The sequence below is a fragment of the Microtus ochrogaster genome, chromosome 2 (genome assembly GCF_000317375.1).
Source record: "Microtus ochrogaster isolate Prairie Vole_2 chromosome 2, MicOch1.0, whole genome shotgun sequence".
Classification (NCBI taxonomy): Eukaryota; Metazoa; Chordata; class Mammalia; order Rodentia; family Cricetidae; genus Microtus; species Microtus ochrogaster.
Genome location: NC_022010.1, coordinates 16,459,271 through 16,480,716, shown reverse-complemented (window position 1 = coordinate 16,480,716; position 21,446 = coordinate 16,459,271). Strand labels below are relative to the sequence as shown.

Sequence of the window (21,446 nt, the reverse complement as noted above, 5' to 3'; positions counted from 1 at the left end):
AGTTCTTGTAGACCAGGCTGGTCTCGAACTCACAGAGATCCGCCTGCCTCTGCCTCCCAAGTGCTGGGATTAAAGGCATGCGCCACCACCGCCCTGCAACCAGGTTGTTCTTGAACTCACAGATATCTGCCTGCCTTTGAGTGCTGGGATTGAAGGCATGCACTACGACACCCAGTCAGAAATTACATCTTTCTCCACAAGCTTGAAGGAGAGAGAATGATCTTGAAGGTGCGAGGCTTTGCAATCTCAAAGCCTTCCCCAGTGACATATTTCCTCCTGAAGGCTGCACCTCCTCATAACTTCTCCAAACAGCATCATCAATAGAGGATTGTGTTCAGATTCTGAAGCCAATACGGAATGTTTCTCAAACTACCACAGTCTGTAACTATGAGATTTAAAGCATTTTTATTTATTGTTGTAAACTTGCTCTGTTATCATTGTTATTCTCTGATGATATAAAACAATAATGGTCAGTGAGTTACAGACTGAGGATTTGTCTGGTGCTGGGGATGGCACCCAGGGCCTGTGTATGTTCTTACCCCTGAGCTATACCCAGCCATCAAAATATAACTTTTTAAACTTGTTCTATTTTTTCATGCAGGGTCTTTCCATTTAGCCCTACCTGGCCTAGAACTACAGAAATCCACCTGTCTCTGCCTCTTTATTCTGGGATTAAAGGTCTCTTGGGTTTTTAATCTCCCTAGCATAGCTTTTTCACTTACTGAAATTTAGGTCCATTGATTAGAATGGCTCGTGGACCATTTTTCCATGAGGACACAATTGATGCCATGGTTTCATATCAGCCCAGGAAATACTTCCTTCTGTGGCTTGTTACAGATTGGTCACCATAGTTTCAGCACAAGGAAATACCAGTTCTTCCCTTCAGACCATGGGGCTGCTAGGTAGTTGGTCTGAGCTTACCTTTAGGAGCTCCGAGGAGTGACAATGAGAAATGGCCATTGTTGGAAAGAGGGGCCAGGTGTGCATGTTGCAGATTGTGGGAGTAGAGGTCATTGTGGAGAGAATTCTTGGGGTCTCAAGTTGGAATGGTAAGAAATGGGTATTTTTTGTTTTGTCTTGTCTTTTGAGACAAGGTCTCTCTGAGTATCCCTGGCTGTCCTGGAACTAACTCGGTAGACCAGGCTGATCTCAAAACTCACAGAGATCCTCCTGTCTCTACCTCCTGAGTGCTGAGGTCAAAGGTGTGCACCACCATGCCTGGCTGTGAGAAATAAGTGTAATTCATCTATGTGTGCAAATAGAGTAAGGGCTTCCGTGATAGGAAGTACACTGGAGAAGAAACTTGGGTAAGATCATTTTGTGGGTTGGAACAGTATTAAACAAACAAACAAAAAAAAAGAGGGCTGGGGGGTATAGCTCAGGAGAGTGTTTATCTAGTATGGTCAAGGTCCTGAGTTTCATCGTCGGTGGCAGGGGGAGAAATAGACAATATAGTTTAGTCTAGAAGTAGTATAGTTACCACTATTGTGATGGTGGAATAAGAAAAGAAAAATGTAAGAGGTAAAGTACTGAGATTGTGTTGAGGGGGAAAGGAGCCAGGAATGTTGGAATATACCCGTAAGACCTTAATATAGTGGTCCTCAACCTTCTAATGCTACAACCCTTTAATGCAGTTCCTCATGTTGTGGTGACATTCCCCCAAACCATAAAGTTATTTCTTTTTTTTTTTAAAGATTTATTATGTATTCAGTGTTCTGCCTGCATGTTATCCTTGCAGGTTAGAAGAGGGCACCAAAGCTCATTACAGATGGTTGTGAGCACATGTGGTTGTTGGGAATTGAACTCAGGACCTTGGGAAGAGCAGGCAATGCTCTTAGCCACTGAGCCATCTCTCCAGCCCCCATAAAGTTATTTCATTGCTACTTCGTAGCTATAATTTTGCTGCTGTTATGGATGTATCTGATGTGCAGGATATTTGATAGGCGACTGACCCCCAAAGGGGTCACAACCCACAGGCTGAGAACTGCTGCTCTGGTAGTTGGGAGGATCAAGAGCATGGGCTACGCCGGGGAGTAATGCCACACACCTTTAATCCCAGCACGTGGGAGGTAGAGACAGGTGGATCTATGTGAGTTCAAGGCCACCCTGGTTTACAGAGCGAGTTCCAGGACAGTCTCCAAAGCTACACAGAGAAACTCTGTCGCAGGCTGGAGAAATGGCTCAGAGATTAAGAGCATTGGCTGCTCTTCCAGAGGTCCTGAGTTTAATTCCCAGCAACCACATGGTGGTTCACAACCATCCATAATGAGATCTGTTACCCCTTCTGGAGTGGGTATACATAATAAACAAACAAACAAACAAATAAATCAAAAGAGAGAAAAACCCTTGGGGGGGGGGGCGAATGAAAGCATTAGCTACATAGTGAATTTAAGGCCAGACTACGAAGGCAAAAAAACACAACCAATACAAAAAAAAAAATGTAAGTAGATAAATATAGGCAAGATGCTGCAGGAACCTGTAGTTCCAGCACAGGGGAAGTTGAAGTAGGGAATTAGGAGTTTAAGTCTAGCCTGGACATCATGGTAAAACTCTGTACATACGCAAAACAGTTGTTGGTTTGGGTGTGCTGTCAGCAATAGCAACTAACATGTATGTGCTTGACATTTTAACTCACCTCTTCTGCATAGCAGCTATGAGGTAGGTTTCCTGTCCTAGTCAGGGTCTATTGCTGTGATGAAACAACATGACCAGAAGGAAGCTGGAGAGGAAAGGGTTTATTTAGCATACATTTCCACATCGGTGAAGGAAGTCAGGGCAGGAACTCAAACAGGGCACGAACCTGGAGGCAGGAGCTGATGCAGAGGCCAGGAGAGGTGCTGCTTGCTAGCTTGCCTCTCTTGCCTTGTTCAGCTTTTATTGGTTAATGAATAAAGAACTGGCTTGGCCTATAGAATGGGAGGAAGAAGGCAGAGTCAGAGAGAAGCCGTGGAGCCACCAGAGACAGATGCTGGGAATTTTAGCTGGTAAGCCACTGTCATATGGCAATACACATATTAATAGAAATGGGTTAAATTAAGATGTAAGAGATAGCCAATAAGAAGCTAGAGCTAATGAGCCAAGCAGTGTTCTAAATAATATAGTTACTGTGTGATTATTTCAAGTCTAAGCTAGCCAGGTGGCTGGGAACCAAACAAATGGCCTCCTCTCTCCTCCAACAATAGAACCCAGGACCACTTGGGCTGTGCTTTCCCTCACCAATCACTAATTAATAAAATGCTCTATAGACTGACCTATATCCCGATCTTATGGAGACACTTTCTCAGTTGAGTTCCCGTCTCTTGAGAGGCTATAGCATGTGTTAAGGTGACATAAAGCTATCCAGCACAGCACCTTATATGATCTGTTTTGCAAGTGAAGAGCTTGAGAGGCTAATGACTTTCCTGTGCCACCCAGATGCGGTAGAGCTGAATTCAAACCTACATACCCAAAGACCTTCTTTTTCACTGCTCCACTCTCCTGTGTTGAGGGAAAAGTCCAAGTGTCTGAGTCACAATAAGAGCTGGGGAGGAGAACAGCATCATACCAGCACTTATAAGACCCAACTGAAATGTTTCCTAACACATTGCCATCCTGTGATTTGAGTCTTCCTGTCCCTTTTCCATTTTCTCTTTTGATCCTTTAAAGTAGAAAACCACCTTCTTATCAATGTTGCTGTTTTAAATTCACTTTCAAAAATATTATGAAGACGTTTGGTCAGCATTTTTTTTCAGAGATCTGTGTTTATTGTCTATCTTTGTTGTTTTCAAAAGAAGTCTGGTTAGGAGCCTAAAAAGGAAGTTTTAAAGAGTGTCTTCAGGATGATTAAAGAGCTGTCTGTCTCCACAGTCCTGGCCTCCAGTTTGGTATATAACATTTCAGATGGCCAATTCACAAGTCGTGCGGATCTCATAGATGCTGCTGGAAGCTCACTGGGGCGTGGTGCTCTTGTACCAGGATTGGGTAAGACACAAATACACTTGTTTCCTTGGAAGATTCATCTTGAGTGATTATTTCAAGAGCATTTCAAGTGTTCTTGAAAATCTTGCCAATTCTCTATGGCATTCCACTTTCCTTAAAAGAGATACATGTTAATACTTCTTAATTCAGAGACTCAGTGTGGAAGCTGCCACGTGTCAGATTCTCAGATGAACTGCCATTGACGCTCACATTATGTTGTAAGACGTTGCTCATCACAGTCTCCAGGGTTTATGCCAAACAGAGGTTTATTCTGCTGAAGAACACACATTGGAAAATGGATCCAATCCTATACATTGGACTTGCTCTTTGTCCTGGCTACTAGGGGTACATACAGAAGTTTGGGACTCTCCAGAGTTTTTTATTGTGTGTTGGTGTTATAGCATAGCTACATGTTGAGGCGACATCTGTTGGGGTCCAGCCTCAACAGGTTCATATGTTTTGGCACAGGAACATGTGGATTAGAAATATTAGGCAGAATAAACAGAGATACAAAAGAAGTACAGACACATAAGATAGTACGAGGAGGGCAATCCAGTGAATACTGAAGGCCTGTGTTTATTTACAAGGAACAAAGTGATTACCATCTCACCAAGTAGCTATACCTAGGTCAAGATATATTTGATAGTAGCCACACCATACGTCAAATCTCTTGTCAGTAACCTTGAAGGAGCAAGAATAAGCTTAAACTCTCTGACCTTTAGTCAAGGTGGAATGGATCCACTTCTGTGGACTCAACAGTGTTACCCGTTCCTGGTGTCCTGAATTTTTCATGAAGCCATCTGAATCCTTTTTGGAAGTAGTTCATAAGAACCTGTTGCTGCAAACCATGTATTTTATGACTTGTTCCTTCTCGCATAGGAACTGAGCAAAATTGCAAATTAAATTTAAGCTTTTTTTCTCGGTTCCAATTTAGTGTGTTGTTACATAGTTCTTTGGGAGTAGAGCTGTGACTGTCAGCACTGGGGGAAATTCTCGCCCTTTGTTCTTTGGCAATTCTGTGGGAAATATATGTGCAGATGTGTTGGCACAGCCGCTGAGTGAACTGTATTGTTTGCCAGGTGCCTGTTATGATACCGTGAACAACATGCTGTGGACCTGCTCAAATGATTATATCGATCAGTGGTGCAATCCTGGGAACCAGGCCTTTCATTATGTGTGCCAGAGACTGGGGGTCAGCCATATCATCACCGAACCCAAAGGTGAGCAGCACTGTCAGCTCCCAAATATAACAAACTAGAGTGGCAGCATTAGGTGGGAATGTGGGCTAGCAACAGATTGTATCCACAGCTTCCTTCTTGGAACTTACAAGCTAAAACCCACTGTTGTCCACGACGGGGACAACTGTCTATTGGGAAGGAGAAAGCATGTAAATCATGTAAATGTGGAGGCCTTGAAGAACTTGTAGGTTTCTAAAAGGAAAATCTCTATGTCCCTCCCAAAATCTAAATGTAGATATAAAATTTGATTCTTGGTGCTGAGGAGGAACCCATGTAATCTCAGCACATAGAAAGCTCAGGCTAAAGAGTGAGTTCTAATTCAAACTGGGCCTGACTAAGATCCTTCCTCAAAGTAAAATCCAAAATACAACATTGATTATTGGTTCTTGGACTGGAATTCTATGCTATATTAATGTTTTATACTGACAATGGCTTAGTTATACCCAAATTTATATTATCTTTCTTAATATTGACTTTTTGTTTGTTTGTTGGTTGGTTGGTTGGTTTTTGAGACAGGTTTTTGAGCCTGGCTGTCCTTGAACTCACTGTGTAGACCAGGTTGATCTCAAACTCTCAGAGATCTACCTGCCCCTGCCTCTTGAGCGCTAGGTTTAAAGGTGTGCACCTCCATGCCCAGCAATATTGACATCATTGAGATCAACTATCTTGCTACAGAAGAGAGAGTAACTCAGCAAATACTCTCTTTGTAAAGTATCATTAAAACAGACATTATCTACAACAGTAAACCCATCTTTATCCATATTTTGGAAACTGGTTAACACAATTACTATATTAAAAAGAGCAACAACATTCAAGGAGGCAGAGGTAGACAGATTGTTGTGAGTTCAAGGCCAGCCTGCTCTACAAAGGACAGCCAGGACTGCATATTGAGCTCTTTTCTCAAAAAGCCAAGCAACAACAGTCAGGTGGGGGCACACAAATTTAATTCCAGCACTTGGGAGGCAGAGGCAGGGGGCTCTTGAGTTCGAGGCCAGCCTGGTCTATAGAGTGAGTTCCAGGACAGTCATGGCTACACAGAGAGACCCTGTTTTGAAAAGCCATAACCAAACCAAACCCAAACAAACAAATAAAAAACAAACAAAACCAACCAACAATAACCACTAATATACTATCCTCAACATTTTGGGTAAAAACAGTGGAAGCCTGTGGCATTTTTAGCTGATTATGCCAGAGTTGGGCCCACTGTGGAAATCAACAGCTTTGCTTCCTAAGGGCTGACAGGATTTGGGGCTGAGCTTCTTTTGCAGCAGCAGCAGCAGCAGCAGTAGTATTTACTTTGGTGCCAAAGAGAGACCAGGGGCTCAACAGAACAGCAAAGTAGATGGAGATTTGATGAATCTTGGGGCCTCCATAGGGTGCCTGAAAGGATCCCTGCTGTATGTTCATGTCTGGGTCAATGTAAAGTGAATCCATCGTCAGAAGAACAGACAGAAGTTACTTATCAAGGCAGAGTTTATAAGTGCCCAGCTGCAGTGCCTCCTTGCAAGTAGACCCTTATAGAATCGAGCATTAGTAGCTTAGCGTGTTGGGTGCCACCTATGACTGTTGGTTAACAGCCACCATGTCTTGAAATGAAACCCAGAATTGAGAGTGTTGCTCAATATATGATAGATGATTTGTAGGGGCAAGGCCCTGGCTTCCATGCCTAACACCAAATACAATAATAATAACAATAAGGAAACAAGGGGTTAAAAGAAGAAACTCAGCCCAACTGCACACATAGGTGAAGTCAGATGTTGGACTTAGTAGATGACAGCTTTAAAGTAGCCATTGTAGACATGTTAAAAAAACTAAGTGAAATATATTGAAAAAAAATTAAAGGAAGAGTTGATGACTATAAATTGAAAACACTAATAAAGAAGTAGTTAATTGAATTTTAATAAAGAAGTAATTAAGTAATTGAATTTGAGACAGTCTCATGTATTCCAGGCTGACATCAAATTCAATATTTAGCCAAGGATGATCTTCAACTTCTGATCCTCCTGCCTCCATCTCCCTAGTGCTAGGATCACATACCCAGTTTATGTTATGCTTCATACATGCTGGACAAGCACTCTACCAGCTGAGCTACATCTCCCACCCCAAGAAATTACTAAAACCAAAGCTGTACTGTAACTCAGTGTGGTGGATATCTGGCCAAGGCAGGAGGATCAGGAGTTTAAGGTCCTCTTTGGCTCCCCAGTGAACCTGAAGCTAGCCTGGGTTTCATGATACTGTGCCTAAACTCGAGTTATGGATGGAAATAAGAATAGCACAAAGATTTGTCCCCTTTGCTTCACACTGTATCCTAGGATTTATATCAACCTGTCATGCTGGGAGGGATGCTGAAACTGACACGCTGTTTTTAGTAGTGCCTGCCAGTTTTTGTGCATTAGCTAGAACAGGCACAGACCATACCTAAACGGAAGGGCATTTAGTACAACCCCTGGAAAAAGAGTGAACATGTATTAGTTACCACAGTATTAGTACGTTTCTATTTATTGTGTATGTGTCTCTCCATCATGTGGATTCTGGGGATTAGGCTTGAGTGCGCATGTGTGTATACATTTCTCCACCATGTAGATTCTGGAATTAGACTTATGTGTGTATGTGTCTCTCCACCATGTGGATTATCTGTATTAGGCTCATGTGTGTATGTGTCTGTCATGTAGATTCTGGGGATTAGGCTTGTATGTGTGTATGTGTCTCTCCACCATGTGGATTATCTGTGTTAGGCTCATGTGTGTATGTGTCTCTCCGTCATGTAGATTCTGGGGATTAGGCTTGTATGTGTGTACATGTCTCTCCACCGTGTGGATTCTCTGTATTAGGCTCATGTGTGTATGTGTCTGTCATGTAGATTCTGGGGATTAGGTTTGTATGTGTGTATGTGTCTCTCCATCATGTGGATTATGGGAATTAGGCTTAGTTATCAGGCTGCTTAATTACCTGCTGAACCATCTTGCCATCCCCTGCAATTATTTTAATATCTGTAGAGTCAATAGTAGTTTCTATGCTTTCATTCCTAATTTTCTCTTTTGTTGTTGTTTTGTTTTGTTTTTCAAGACAGGATTTCTCTGTAGCTTTTGGAGCCTGTCCTGGAACTCACTCTATAGACCAGGCTGGCCTCGAACTCACAGAGATCTGCCTGCCTCTGCCTCCCAAGTGCTGGGATTAAAGGCGTGCGCCACCACCGCCCGGCTAGACAATCATTTTTTAAAAAAGATTTATTTATTATATACACAGTGTTCTGCTAGCATGTATGCCTGCATGCCAGAAGGCACCAGATCTCACTACAGATGGTTGTGAGGCACCATGTGGTTGCTGGGAATTGAACTCAGGACCTCTGGAAGAGCAGGCAGTGCTCTTAACCTCTGAGCCATCTCTCCAGCCCCTTAGACAATCATTTTGTATGAGCTGAACTACATTCCTAAACCCAGTTTATTTTTTTTAATATTTATTTTATTTAGTTATTATGTATACAATATTCTGTCTGTGTGTATGCCTGCAGGCCAGAAGAGGGCACCAGATCCCATTACAGATGGTTGTGAGCCACCATGTGGTTGCTGGGAATTGAACTCAGGACCTTTGGAAGAGCAGGCAATGCTCTTAACCTCTGAGCCATCTCTCCAGCACCCCCAGTTTATCTTTGAATTTCAATGAACCAAATCCTTTTGGCTCCTACATTCAAAATATATCCCAGCCCTGCCATTTCCCACCAGTCTGCAACGACTGTTTCTGCCTGAGCTTTTACTGTCTTCTCATTCACAGTCCTCGCTTCCTGTTGCTAGCCAGTCTGCCTCCACCCCTTTATTCTCATGCCCTCTCATCAACCAGAGTCTTTCATAAACTTTACACTGAGAATCCTTACTCCTGTCCAACCACGTATCTAACTTAAACTCAGACCTCATTTATTCTGTAGATCCTCAACTTGGCAGAAGTCCTCGGTAAATATGAACAGTCTTTGCTCAAAGTCTTAAAACTCCCAAGACAGGAACAAGTGGGATCTAGTGGGACCCTCAGGGTAAAAGATGAGCAGGAGGTTTCTTTTTACTCATGGGAGTTTCCAAGAGCCCTGTCTTCATATCTGCCCATGCTTGCATCCTTTTATCATCTTTTAAGCTGCCTTGTAGGTGCTAAGACTTAAACTCAGGTCATTTGGAAGAGCAACCATTGCTTTTAACCTTTAAGCTGTCTCTATAGCTCCCGAAGTAGTCTTTCTTGTACCTTGCCTATGTAGATTATTCTTCACTTCCATCCTCTGAATGCCTGAAACCATCCATGAGCCATAAAGTAATTATATAAGAAAATGCTTATTAATCTTCAGGTTTAATTGATAAACATCTATCCAACTGAAAAGAAATGCTGAATTTGGTGCAAGGGGGTTGCTTGTGGACAGGGGTTCTTCCATAGGGCAGCCATGGACGATGTCTCTAAATCTTCTAGAATGGTTGCCAGCATGGGCTGAGATGGCCTGAGTTCAAACCCTAGCTTTGTTACTTCATAATTGGGTGTTTTAGCGTAACTTAACCTCTCTCACTCTTCGTTTACTGCTCTATAAAATAGGACTAAAAGAATTTAAATTTGTAACCATGCATGTCAACTTTATCCCATTGTTAAGCCCACATAACCACTTTTGTAAGTGGTAGCTACTTATGTTACATCTCATACGATGGCAGGAAAGGTTCTGAAGCAACAGTGCTATCCAGGGGTACCACAAGTCTGTCCTTGAGTGTGCATAGCTTTTGTACACTGGAGAGTTACTCCTCTGGGACACTTGTCATGTCTTTCCTCACCATGCTTCCTTTGCATCTTCCAGAAGAGGCCATCAGCACAAATGAGGTCATAAACCAATTACTGCACCATGTTGGCGCCATGTGCATTCACCAGCTCAATCTTTTGGCCACGAACCCCAATCTTCCCATCACTAGTGTCCTGGGCAAGCAGCACCCTATTGAGGCACGCCATCTGAGCAGCATTTGTGACATCATGGAGAAGGCCATGGTTAATGGAGACACCTGTATCGTACGCTGCATCCTCGTTGTCTTTCAGGTACACATTCAGTGTGAGTTTAGCATCCACCTCCTCCCAGAAGAAACATCTTCAGCAACCTCAGTTTTTACAGAGGTTCTTACCTCCTGGCAGTCCTCTGACTAGGGTTGTCATCTATCATGTACATTGCACCTCGATTAGTGGAGTGAATGTTGTCTCATTGCTGTTAATGTGTGTAAGATATTTAGTATATCCCATTGTGTAGAAGAGAGTGGAGTTGAAAATGCACCTGGTTATCTTTTCACAAGAACAGCTACCCTGTGCTTTCTTCTAGAGAGCTAATTTTATCCCTGGTGGAATGAGCATACTTAGCTCTGCCTTTTATGTTTCTGTAGGTGGTGTTTAAATTTTTCTTCAGCCCACAAACTGAAAGGAACCGAGACATCATTCGGCGGTCAGGATTGCTTCTTTGGCAGTTGTTGATGGCACCGAAAGACCAAATTTGCTCTGAAATTCAGAAGGAGGTCTGTCTTGCCATCAGGTAAACAGCAAATGGGTTTTTTTAGTGCTTTCTGCAAAAGAAGCCTCTATGCATGTTGTAGCCTAGATAGCTCAGCCCACCAGAATCTGGACCTCACCAATGGAAGAACATTTTCTTTGTGAAAAGAACAAAACTCGCCGGGCGATGGTGGCGCACGCCTTTAATCCCAGCACTCGGGAGGCAGAGACAGGCGGATCTCTGTGAGTTCGAGACCAGCCTGGTCTACAGAGCGAGTTCCAGGACAGGCTCCAAAGCCACAGAGAAACCCTGTCTCGAAAAACCAAAAAAAAAAATAAATAAATAAAATAAAAAATAAAAGAAAAGAACAAAACTCTCTAGAAGGGTTGTGAGTGGACAGTTGCAGGCAGCTAGGGTGTTCTCAAGCGTGAGTGTGGAGCATGCTCTGGCGTGGAACTGCCCTGGTGTCTAGAGTCTGCTCTGCCATTCACTTTGGCTGTGGCCATAGTTTGATGTTTCTGTTTCCTCAGCTGTGAGATGGAATAAGAAGGACACCTATCATGTAGGTTCGTGAGGTTGGCTTATGTGGGAAGCTGATGTAGTGTAGGGCTTAGTTGTGCTAATCCCCATTAACCTGCTCAAAATCCTGTTGGAGAGCTGCTGAGATGACTCATTGCCACCCAAGAATGATGACCTGAGTTGAATCCCCAAAACGCACCATAGAAGGAAAGAACCAACTCCTGATTGTTGTCCTCTGACCTCTAGATGTACACTGGCATGAACGTGTGTGCATGCACAGCATACACACACATAAACACATGCACATACAAATAATAATAGTAATGATTTTTTTAAAAAATCCTGTTGAGATGTGGATACCAGCACACACCTTTAATATCAGTCATCTAGAGACAGAGGCAGGCCTATCTCTGAGTTCAAGGCTAACTTGGTCTACGTAGTGAGTTCCAAACCAGCCAGAGCTATACGGTGTGACCCTGTCTAAAAAGAACAGGTCCCTCTCATGGAACTAGGACCCTGCCAGTTGGCTAGATTAGCTGGCCAGCAAGGCCCAGGAGTTCTGTCTGGCTCTTGCACTGGAATCAGGTGTGTGCTGATGTCCAACTTTTCTACATGGACACTGGAGATGAAGTCAGCTCCTATTCTTTCATAGCAAGCACTTTACTCCACTAGCATCTTCTCAGTCTCTTCACTAGTGAATTTATGGGCCATAGTCCAGTGAGAATTTTGTTTTGTTGTTTTGTTTATGTATTTTTGGGCATTTTTCTTTTGTTTTGTTTTTTCTTAGTTTGAGAGTGGGTGTTTTGAGATAGCCCAGACTGACCTTGAACTTTAGATCTTCCTATATCTGTCTCAATTTCTGGAGTTACAGGCCAGACCCCTCATTCCCAGCTATTAATTATTGTGAATTAATTAAATTTTGAGACAGGATCTCACTATGTTGCAATGACTGGCCTGGAACTCACTGTATAGATCACATTGGCCTCAAATTCATATGTACCTCAAATAGCCTCAATATTATTTTTTAATTTATTGGTTTATTTTATTTCAATCAACTTTCATAGAAGTAGATTTATAACATGAGCAAATGTAGTATAGAGGCTGATGGAGACTTGGATGGTTGGTCTGGAAGGCTTTTCTGGCAAGAATGACATAGGGGGCAAAGTTTATTTTTTTCTGTTTCTTTTCACCATGTTAATATTTTGAGTTGCTTCCTCAACAGAACAAATGTTGTGCGAGGCAGAAACTCCTGGACAGGGTATAGGCACTGTCCCGTCTTTGTGACAGTTTCTTTAGTGCCTGAGGCTGTGTGCTAAACTGCACACTTGATTATATGCCACAGCTTGACAGAGAGGGAAGAGGAAAAAGCCAAAAAAAAAAAAAAAAGCCAAAAAACAAAGAAACAGAACAGAAACAAACCTCTGATACCATTTTCCACCCTGATCTTCCAGACTTCATGAAAAGCTGAGATCAGAAATTCTCTTTGTCACTTATCTGGCCAGGCTGACATCTCTAACAAAAATTTAAATAGAGCGTATATTTTCTGAAATGTTTAAGAAAAAAACTTTTTGACTTTTCTGTCGTTTCAGCTCTGGTTTAAATATCTTATACCCAGGTGAAACTGAAATCAATAACTTACTTAAGCTGGTCTTAACAGAAGGTGAGAATTATCTTGAGATTATCCTTGAACAACTGTGTGTCTGTGTGTCTGTCTGTCTGTCTGTCTGTCTGCCTGTATGCGTGCCTGTCTGTGCGTGTGCGTGTTACTAAGAATTGAACCTAGGACTTTGAATGTATTAAGCATGTACTCTACCATTAATTATATTCCAAAGCCTTCTATTTACTTGAAAAAATTTTATTTTTATTCTGTATTTTGATTGTTTATCTGCATGTAATGTTGGGCACCACATAGCTTCAGTCCTGTGGAATGACAGGTGTCAGATGCCCTAAAACTGGAGTTAAAGATGATGTTGAGATGCCATGTAGGGGCCAGGAACCACTGAGCCATCTCTTTCTCCTGTTCTTTCTTTTTACTTTTTAAGAGAGTGTATCACTAACTTTCTCAGGCTGGCCTTGAACTTTCAGCTGAATAGCTAGACTTTGCTAGTTTTTCTTGTTCCCAAGGTAACAGCTGGACACTGACTGATACAGAGGGGTCTCTTTTTTTTCCTAATAGTCAACATACTTGAGAAAGTGTGTATTTGGGCCTGGAGAGATGGGTCAGTACTTAAGTGCACTGGCTATTTCTTCAGAAGATCTGGATTTGGTTCTCATCATCCACATGGTGGCTCACAAACATCTATAACTCTTACTCCAGGGGATCTGATGCCCAATTCTGACATGTGCCAGCACCAGGCTTGTATATGGTATACATGTATCTAGGTAAAATACATTCTTGGGTGAAATTTTGCTTAGCATGCAAGAGTCTCTAGTTTGCTGGGTTGTGGTGGTATACGCCTTTAATCCCAGCACTCGGGAGGCAGAGGCAGGGGGAATGTTTGTGAGTTTGAGACCAGCCTGGTCTATAGAGTGAGTTCCAGGATAGGCTCCAAAGCTACACAGAGAAACCCTGTCTCAAAAAACAGAGTCCCTAGTTTCCTGGTACCCAAGACAGACAGCAAAATGTGTATGCATAGAGACCAGCACTGCAGGTTGAATGCAGAAGCCACAATTCAAAGATGAAGTTTTATACCTCTTCTTCTGTCTTGACTCTAGATGTTTAGCACCTCTAAAAATAAATCACTTCCTATTTTAGCATGGCAGTGTGCCTGCAATTCCAGTATGTGGGAGGTAGAAGCAGGATGATGAGGAATTCAATGTCATCATCAGCTTTGTAGAAAGTTCAGGCTACCCTGGGATATGTAAGACCCTGTTTTAAACAAACAAACAAACAAACAAACACCAAACCAATATCTTTTTTTTTCTTTCCTTTTTTTTTTCCTATAATTATTTATTTTTTATGTATACAATATTCTGTGTGTATGCCTGAAGGCCAGAAGAGGGCGCCAGACCTCATTACAGATGGTTGTGAACCACCATGTGGTTGCTGGGAATTGAACTCAGGACCTTTGAAAGAGCAGGCAATGCTCTTAACCACTGAGCCATCTCTCCAGCCCCCCTCTTTCCTCTTTTTAAGATCAATTATTTTTTTTTTTCCTACCAGGGTTTCTATGTGTAGCTCTGGATGTCCTGGAACTCGCTCTGTAGACCAGGCTGACCTCAAACTCACCGAGATCCGCCTGCCTCTGCCTCCTGAGTGCTGGGACTAAAGGCGTGCGCCACCACCATCCAGTTGTCTTGATGATTTCTAACCCTAGATTTTTGTTAGTTTTTCATACACTTAATTTAAACAACAGCAGCAGCAACAAATGACATGATAAAGACAGTCAGCATTTAAAAGCAGCATTAACCTAAGGAAGTAATAAAACCACACTTTATAATATATTAGGAAGAAAAATCACACTTGATTTGAATGTCCTGCTTCTAGCTGTGCTCTGGTTGTGATGCTGTTTTGCTGCTATTTGCACGAGTCTAAACGCTGTGCTCCTAGTCTGCTTCTTTGAAACCTTTTAAAAAATAACATCAGGGGGGCTGGAGAGATGGCTCAGAGGTTAAGAGTATTGCCTCCTCTTCCAAAGGTCCTGAGTTCAATTCCCAGCAACCACATGGTGGCTCACAACCATCTATAATGGGGTCTGGTGCCCTCTTCTGGCCTGTAGGCATACACACAGTCGGAATATTGTATACGTAATAAATAAATAAATATTAAAAAAAATAACATCAGTTTTCTTTGGGTGGGAGGTGCAGTTTGTTAAGATATTGTCCCAGTCTTCTTAAAATTGAGCAGTCCTTCTGCCTCAGCCTCCCAGATACTGGAACTGCAACCCAGTGGGTTTTCTAAGTGTTGTTAACAGGGTCATTCATGGAGTTTTGTCCTGTATCAGGAGAGAGAAACAGCGGACTTTCCCAGCTGCGAGACGTGATCCTAACCAACCTAGCCGAGCAGCTTCAGAACAACCGGTTCGGCAGTGATGAGGACGATCACTACAGGTGACACCCACTGCTTCTCTGTTGCTGTGATTAAATACTATGACCATGAGCAACTTGTGGAAGAAAGGGTTTATTTGGGTTTCGCTATTTCAGAAGGATAAGGGTGCATCATGATGAGAAGGCATGGCTGCAAGCAGCTGGTGTGATGACAGAAGCAGGAAGCATAAAGTGTAAATTAGAAGTGGCACAAGGTTTTAAATTCCCAAAGCCTGCTCCCAGTGACACACTTCCTCTAGCAAGGCTACACCCCTAAGACTTCTCTCTCCAAATAGCACCAGTAGCTTGGGACCATGTGTTCAAATGCCTGAGCCTAGAGCATGTTCTCTATGTTATTCACTACTAGCCTTCTTTATAAGTGATAATTTACGTTTAAATGTGCTTGATTTTTAATCTTCTGTTATAGCTAATAAGGTAACTAGCATGTTGAGCCTAAATTCTGGGCCCAATGAAAGAGTAAATCCTGCAGTTGTCTTTAAGTGTTGAAATCTCAGTATGGTCAATATTATCAGTGAAGCTGTGGGTCTGGGAAGTCCTTAGCAGAAGCGATGGGTGAGGGGAACCTTATGGACAGTTGGCTTGTTCTCTGTGAAAGAAGCTTCATGTGCTGGGCAGTGGGGGCGTGCGCCTTTAATCCCAGCACTTGGGAGGCAGAGGCAGGTGGATCTCACTGAGTTCGAGGCCAGTCTAGTCTATAAAGTGAGTTCTGGGACAGCTTAGGGCTGTTACACAGAGAAACCCTGTCTTGAAAAAACCAAAAAGAAGGTGCATGTTGGAGCTAGGAGGTGATGACTTTGTTTTTCTTTTATAGTTACTTCTAAAATACTTGAATTAGGAGGTAGGGCAGCATTTTGTGAAAATAAATTTGCTTTGTGGTGTGTCCCGTTGGTTTGATGACTTTATGGCAGAGTGAATTAGCTGCCTCATTATCTCTTACCAAGTGTGCTATTTGTTCCTTGTTTTAAAGACTCAATGATGAGCTCTTACACTATATCCTGAAGATTGTTGTGCGAGAGTCCTGTATCCTAATCACCAAGTGCCAAACCGTCTCCAAAGATGATTTTCAGAAGCTCCTTTCAACTGTACCTGTAAGTGTTGTCTCCTCTCAGGAGAGTCTGTAGGTGGACCGAGCTTACCTGGGAAATGTGCAGATGGGCAAATCCCTAAGAGCACTTTCCCAAGAAGGGGAGAAAAGACAGACAGAGGCGCTGCTTCCTAAGATGCCTTATGGTTTACTACATTTGGAGTTCTGTCTTATGTGGGAGAGTTTCCTCTGTTAATTTAGTCCTGTTTCCTAACTCAGTGCATTTCAGAGGCTGCTTGGAACCAGTAAGTTCCTGAAGGGTTTGGGTGGAGTCTGCTGTAGAGACGTGAGTGAGAGGCAGGGGAGAGTGTTAAGGGCCACATGGTTGAAGGCAAGAAGGCTAGTAAGTGTGTCAGGCCTACAGTGAAAGCCCCGTGCCTGCAGTTTCCTTGGGAAATTGTGTTCTCTTATCTATGTGCTTCCTCTTTTTGTTTTTCTTGTGGAGATCTTTTAAAAACGTGAGGGTAAATGAGCCTTTGAGTCTCAGGGAGGTCACTTAATGTCCTTATTTGTATTAAAGGCTGCATCTTCCTGCCTGCGCTATCTGATGGCAGTTCAGAATCACCTTCTCAGTAACACTATTTTGATTAAACCTGATGAGAACGATGACAGTGACAGCTCCTTGCAGGGAGAGACATTGAAGGTACAGGTAAACACAAGCTCTATTTCAACGATGCTTCCTCCACAGTTGCTGAATTTCTGTGTAGAAGATGTCAGATTCACAGTGTTGTTGATATTGCTGTGGGAGGGCTTCAGTCACTCATTTCATAGGTCTCTCTGTCATCGCCCAGTGCTTACCCCATGTTTGTGACACTCATAATGTGTTATTCATTTGCTCTGGGTGGTCTCTTTGTGCCTTTGTTTCTTTTTGTTTTGTAAGAATTGTTAAATTTTGACCCACAAATGATCTCACTACACTTCAAAGTCAGTTTGAGAGCATTACATTCTAACCACTTCCAATATTTGCATGGTTTTATATCCTTTTTGTTTAAATAACTTAAGACGATAAATTTTGATCTTTGACTAGTTTCTAACCATATAGTCCATTTAGTTTTCTGTTACTGTTTTTAAATGAGCATCTTTGTAAACTCAGCCTTTTGTTTGCATATGATAATATGGCAGTGCACAGATGTTTTTATAGCAGTGGTTGTTGTCGTTCTGATGGACAGTCAGGGGCCTTTTTGCATTGCTGTTGAAAATTTCATTTTTGAGAGTTTGATCGGTTGGCACACACCCAAAATCTCAGAACTTTATTTATTTATTTATTTTTTTGGTTTTTCGAGACAGGGTTTCTCTGTGGCTTTGGAGCCTGTCCTGGCACTAGCTCTGTAGACCAGGCTGGTCTTGAACTCACAGAGATCCGCCTGCCTCTGCCTCCCGAGTGCTGGGATTAAAGGCGTGCGCCACCATCGCCTGGCAATCTCAGAACTTTAGAGGCTGAGCCATGAGGATTGTGGAAAATCAAAGGTCAGCCTGGGCTACATAGTGTATTCTAGGCTAGCCTGAACCACAGTGTGAGATCCTGCCTCAGTACTAAGTGAAATGGCTCAGCAGGTAAAGTGCTTGCTGCAAGCCTGAGGGAATCAGTCCTGTTTCTGCTTTCCCACGTGGCAGTTCATAACATTCTAATTCCCTCTTGTGGCCTCCATAGGTACCTGCACACATGTGGTACCCATAAACTCATGTAGTCTTACATACATACACATAAATAAAAAAAAATTGGAGCTGTGCATGGTGGCACATGCCTTTAATCCCAGCTTTCAAGAGGCAAAGCCAGGTGGATCTTTTTCAGTTTGAGGCCCAGCTTTCAGTGATTTCCAGACCAACCAGGACTACATTACATGGTGAGACTCTTATTTAAAAAAAAAAAAAAACAAAAAACTCTCCCTCCCCCCCCCTGGAGACAGGGTTTCTCTGTGTAACAGCTCTGGCTGTCCTGGAACTCACTTTACACCAGGTTGGCCTCAAACTCACAGGGATCTGCTTGCCCCTGCCTCCCGAGTGCTGGGATTAAAGGCGTGCGCCACCACTGCCCAGTGAATTTTATAAATCCTTAATTAAATAGCACAGAGATGTAGAAAGACTCTTGTCAAGAGCAGAATGAGCTAGGTGGTGTAGCACCTCCAAGTAGAAACAAGGCACAGATGCCGTGTAGAGTTAGTTCTCTCTCTCTCTCTTTTTTTTTTTTTAATGAGAAACTAGCTGTGAACTGAACTGTTCTCTGCTCTTGCCTTGTATTTCTTAACAGTTTGCATTTCCAGACAGTCTGTCCTGTTCTTTCATGTTCAGTAGCCCATTGCTACTGCTTTAACTGGGCTTTTCAATGTGCTGCATTTTAAATGTGCTGGGCCAAGACTTTAGGACAAGGCCATTTGTTCTATTTCAGCATGCTGTGATTTGTCTCATTTTACTCACTGCCTGTACATGTGCTTTTTACTGTTGTGTTTTTCTCTTTAGCTGTGCTCATACCATCCAAGGCAGTCCTCCACCCGGACAGTGTCTGAGCCTCCAGGAGCGCTCTTGTGCTGAATGGGACGGGAGCTAGGCCTTGCTGCTAGATACACAGTGCCTTCCCTGTGAAATACTGCATATTTCTAGCTGCACTCCAGACTCTGGCCTCCCAAGTCAAATTCCTACCTGCCACCCAAGAGGAACTCACTGCATTGGGCTTCTGACCACATCATTTCATCTGGAAATGTGTTGTTGAATAAACACATCATGTCATGTTGTCATTGTGATCGTGCATTATTCATCACAATGCTGGAAACTAACCTCATGGTCTTTTCTACCTAGGAGTTAAAAGCCAGTATTTTGGCTCTTGCCACCCAGATCCTGACTGGATGTGATGAAGTACTGGAAATGCTGCAGCAGGTCACCACTGCCCTCATCAACAGTGACATAGCTGACCGAGAGCAAAGGTGAGCATGCGGATTACCAGCTGCAGCTTATCAAATGAGACTTTTTAGAAAGTATACAAACATGCATGTGAGAAAGGCTGAAATGGTGCTGTAACACCAAGGGTACTCATACATTTTAATATGCTTTTAGGTGAGACTGAACCTATGCTTGCACTGTGACCTAATGTTGGCAAGGTTCGTTGGGTAGCCTGGCCTCCGATACTGCCATTGCCCTCAAGTTGGCCTTGCTTGTTTTTCTTTTCTTTTTACTCTTTTTCTTCCTTTTATTTTATTTACTTATTCATTCATTCATTCATTCATTCATTCATTTCTGAGATAGGGTCTCTCTACATAACCCTGACTATTCTGGAACTCACTATATATTTGGTCTGGATAAGACCAGATTTGAGCTAACAGAGATCCTCTGAAGTGGTGGGATCAAAGATGTGCACTACCATATACAGCTCAAATTTTCTTTTAATCAGTGTTGTGCATGGTTCCTTTGGGGTAAGGTGACATAGTGGTACAGATAACTCTGTGCTGCACAAGTGTCACTGACACAGTGCCTCGGATCACTGGTGTAGGAGGTCCTTCTGACTATGTGTTGCTTTCATTGGTTAATAAAGGAACTGCTTTGGGTCTATAGCAGAGCTATAGGGAAACAGAGCTAGGCAGGGAAAACTAAACAGAATGCTGGAAGAGGAGGCGGGTAGAGACACCATGGAGTCGCCAGAGTAAGACATGCCGAATCTTTGCCAGTATGCCACTGCCACATGGAGATACACAGATTACTAGAAATGGGTTAAATTAAGGTGTAAGAATTAGCCAATAAGGAGCTAGAGCTAATGGGCCAAGCAGCAATTTAATTAATAGTTTTCTGTGTGATTATTTTGGGTGAAAGCTAGCAGGGCGGCTAGGAAGAACAAGCGGCCCCTCCCTCCAACAGACCTCCTGTCTTTGACTTCTCCAAATATGAGCCCCTCACAAAATCTCTTCCATGTTTGCTTTTCAAAATGAGTTACACACTGTATTTTTATGATATATTGACCTAATGTGACCTTGCAGCGGTCTTTGCTTCACTGTGTCTCGCCCATACGTTGGTTGTTGCTCATTTAAAGATGGTAGATGGGAATTTAGGCTGAGAACACTATAACCCAGGTAGGCTTTGTACCAAGGCTTATGAAGACATTTGATCTCCACTTGCAGCATAGGCGGAATGTAATGGGGGGATGCTGAAATGGGGCACCCACTTCTCCTTTCAACTCCAATACCTCAGTAACCTTGGAGGACTCATTGCTTCCTTCTTTCTTAGAGAGATGGGCAGGCTTTGATCATTCTAGCAGGGAAATGAGATACTAAGAGAGTGACTTTAAAGGCAGATTTTAAATCTGTTTAGTCAGTAGCCAAAACCATACATGAAGGAAGTTGAGTGGTAGTTACTAGGGCTGGAGGAGGAGAGTTCTTCCTAAACAGGTATAGGGTTGGGTTTGTAGGATAGAATTAGAGTGATAGGCAGTGGTGATGGTTGAACATTCTAACCCTGAAATGTATGCTTCAAAATGATCAGGATAATAAATTATATGTTAGGTATATTTTGCCACCATTACAATTATTTGCTTTTTTTTTTTAAAATGGCAGTCTGGTAGGAGTGGTTCAAATTCCTCCATTGTTCACATTCTTTTTTTAATATTTATTTATTATGTATACAATATTCTTTCTGTGTGTATGCCTGCAGGCCAGAAGAGAGCACCAGACCTCATTACAGATGGTTGTGAGCCACCATGTGGTTGCTGGGAATTAAACTCAGGACCCTCGGAAGAGCAGGCAATGCTCTTAACCACTGAGCCATCTCTCCAGCCCCCACCATTACAATTATTAAAACAATTTTTTTTTGCCTGCTTCTAAAATGCACATGAGCCTCAATTGCTACTCCCCAGGTGGAGGTCTTGGACTGTGAGCTGGTAAATTCACTTTGTAGCCCTCCATCCCTCCTTTCAGTCTCAGCATAGTAGAGAACCTGCAGACCAGAGGCCAGAGACCTGGAAGGGCAGCACTGAGTGCTTAGAGTCACAGCATTTTAGGATGTGTTAATGAAGTACTGTGGGGGCCCAGAGCTGTATGACCTGGACTGAAAAGCAGTAGGGGTTTGAGAAATGGATGGAATTGACAGGTTTAAAGAGGTATGTTTGAGGGAATTCTTTTTTTTTAATTAA

General features: G+C 42.7%; 1 protein-coding gene across 1 annotated transcript in view; it reads left to right on the top strand.

The window, feature by feature from the left end:
- The window catches only part of Hectd4 (HECT domain E3 ubiquitin protein ligase 4), a 198,724-nt gene that overhangs the window by 79,782 nt on the left and 97,496 nt on the right, over positions 1-21,446 (top strand). The window contains exons 10-18 of the mRNA XM_013349655.2: positions 3,847-3,960; positions 5,037-5,177; positions 10,015-10,247; positions 10,583-10,728; positions 12,795-12,865; positions 15,150-15,255; positions 16,220-16,340; positions 16,857-16,979; positions 19,130-19,254. Coding sequence (XP_013205109.1) covers positions 3,847-3,960; positions 5,037-5,177; positions 10,015-10,247; positions 10,583-10,728; positions 12,795-12,865; positions 15,150-15,255; positions 16,220-16,340; positions 16,857-16,979; positions 19,130-19,254 — 1,180 coding nt within the window. The remainder of the gene's footprint in view (positions 1-3,846; positions 3,961-5,036; positions 5,178-10,014; positions 10,248-10,582; positions 10,729-12,794; positions 12,866-15,149; positions 15,256-16,219; positions 16,341-16,856; positions 16,980-19,129; positions 19,255-21,446) is intronic.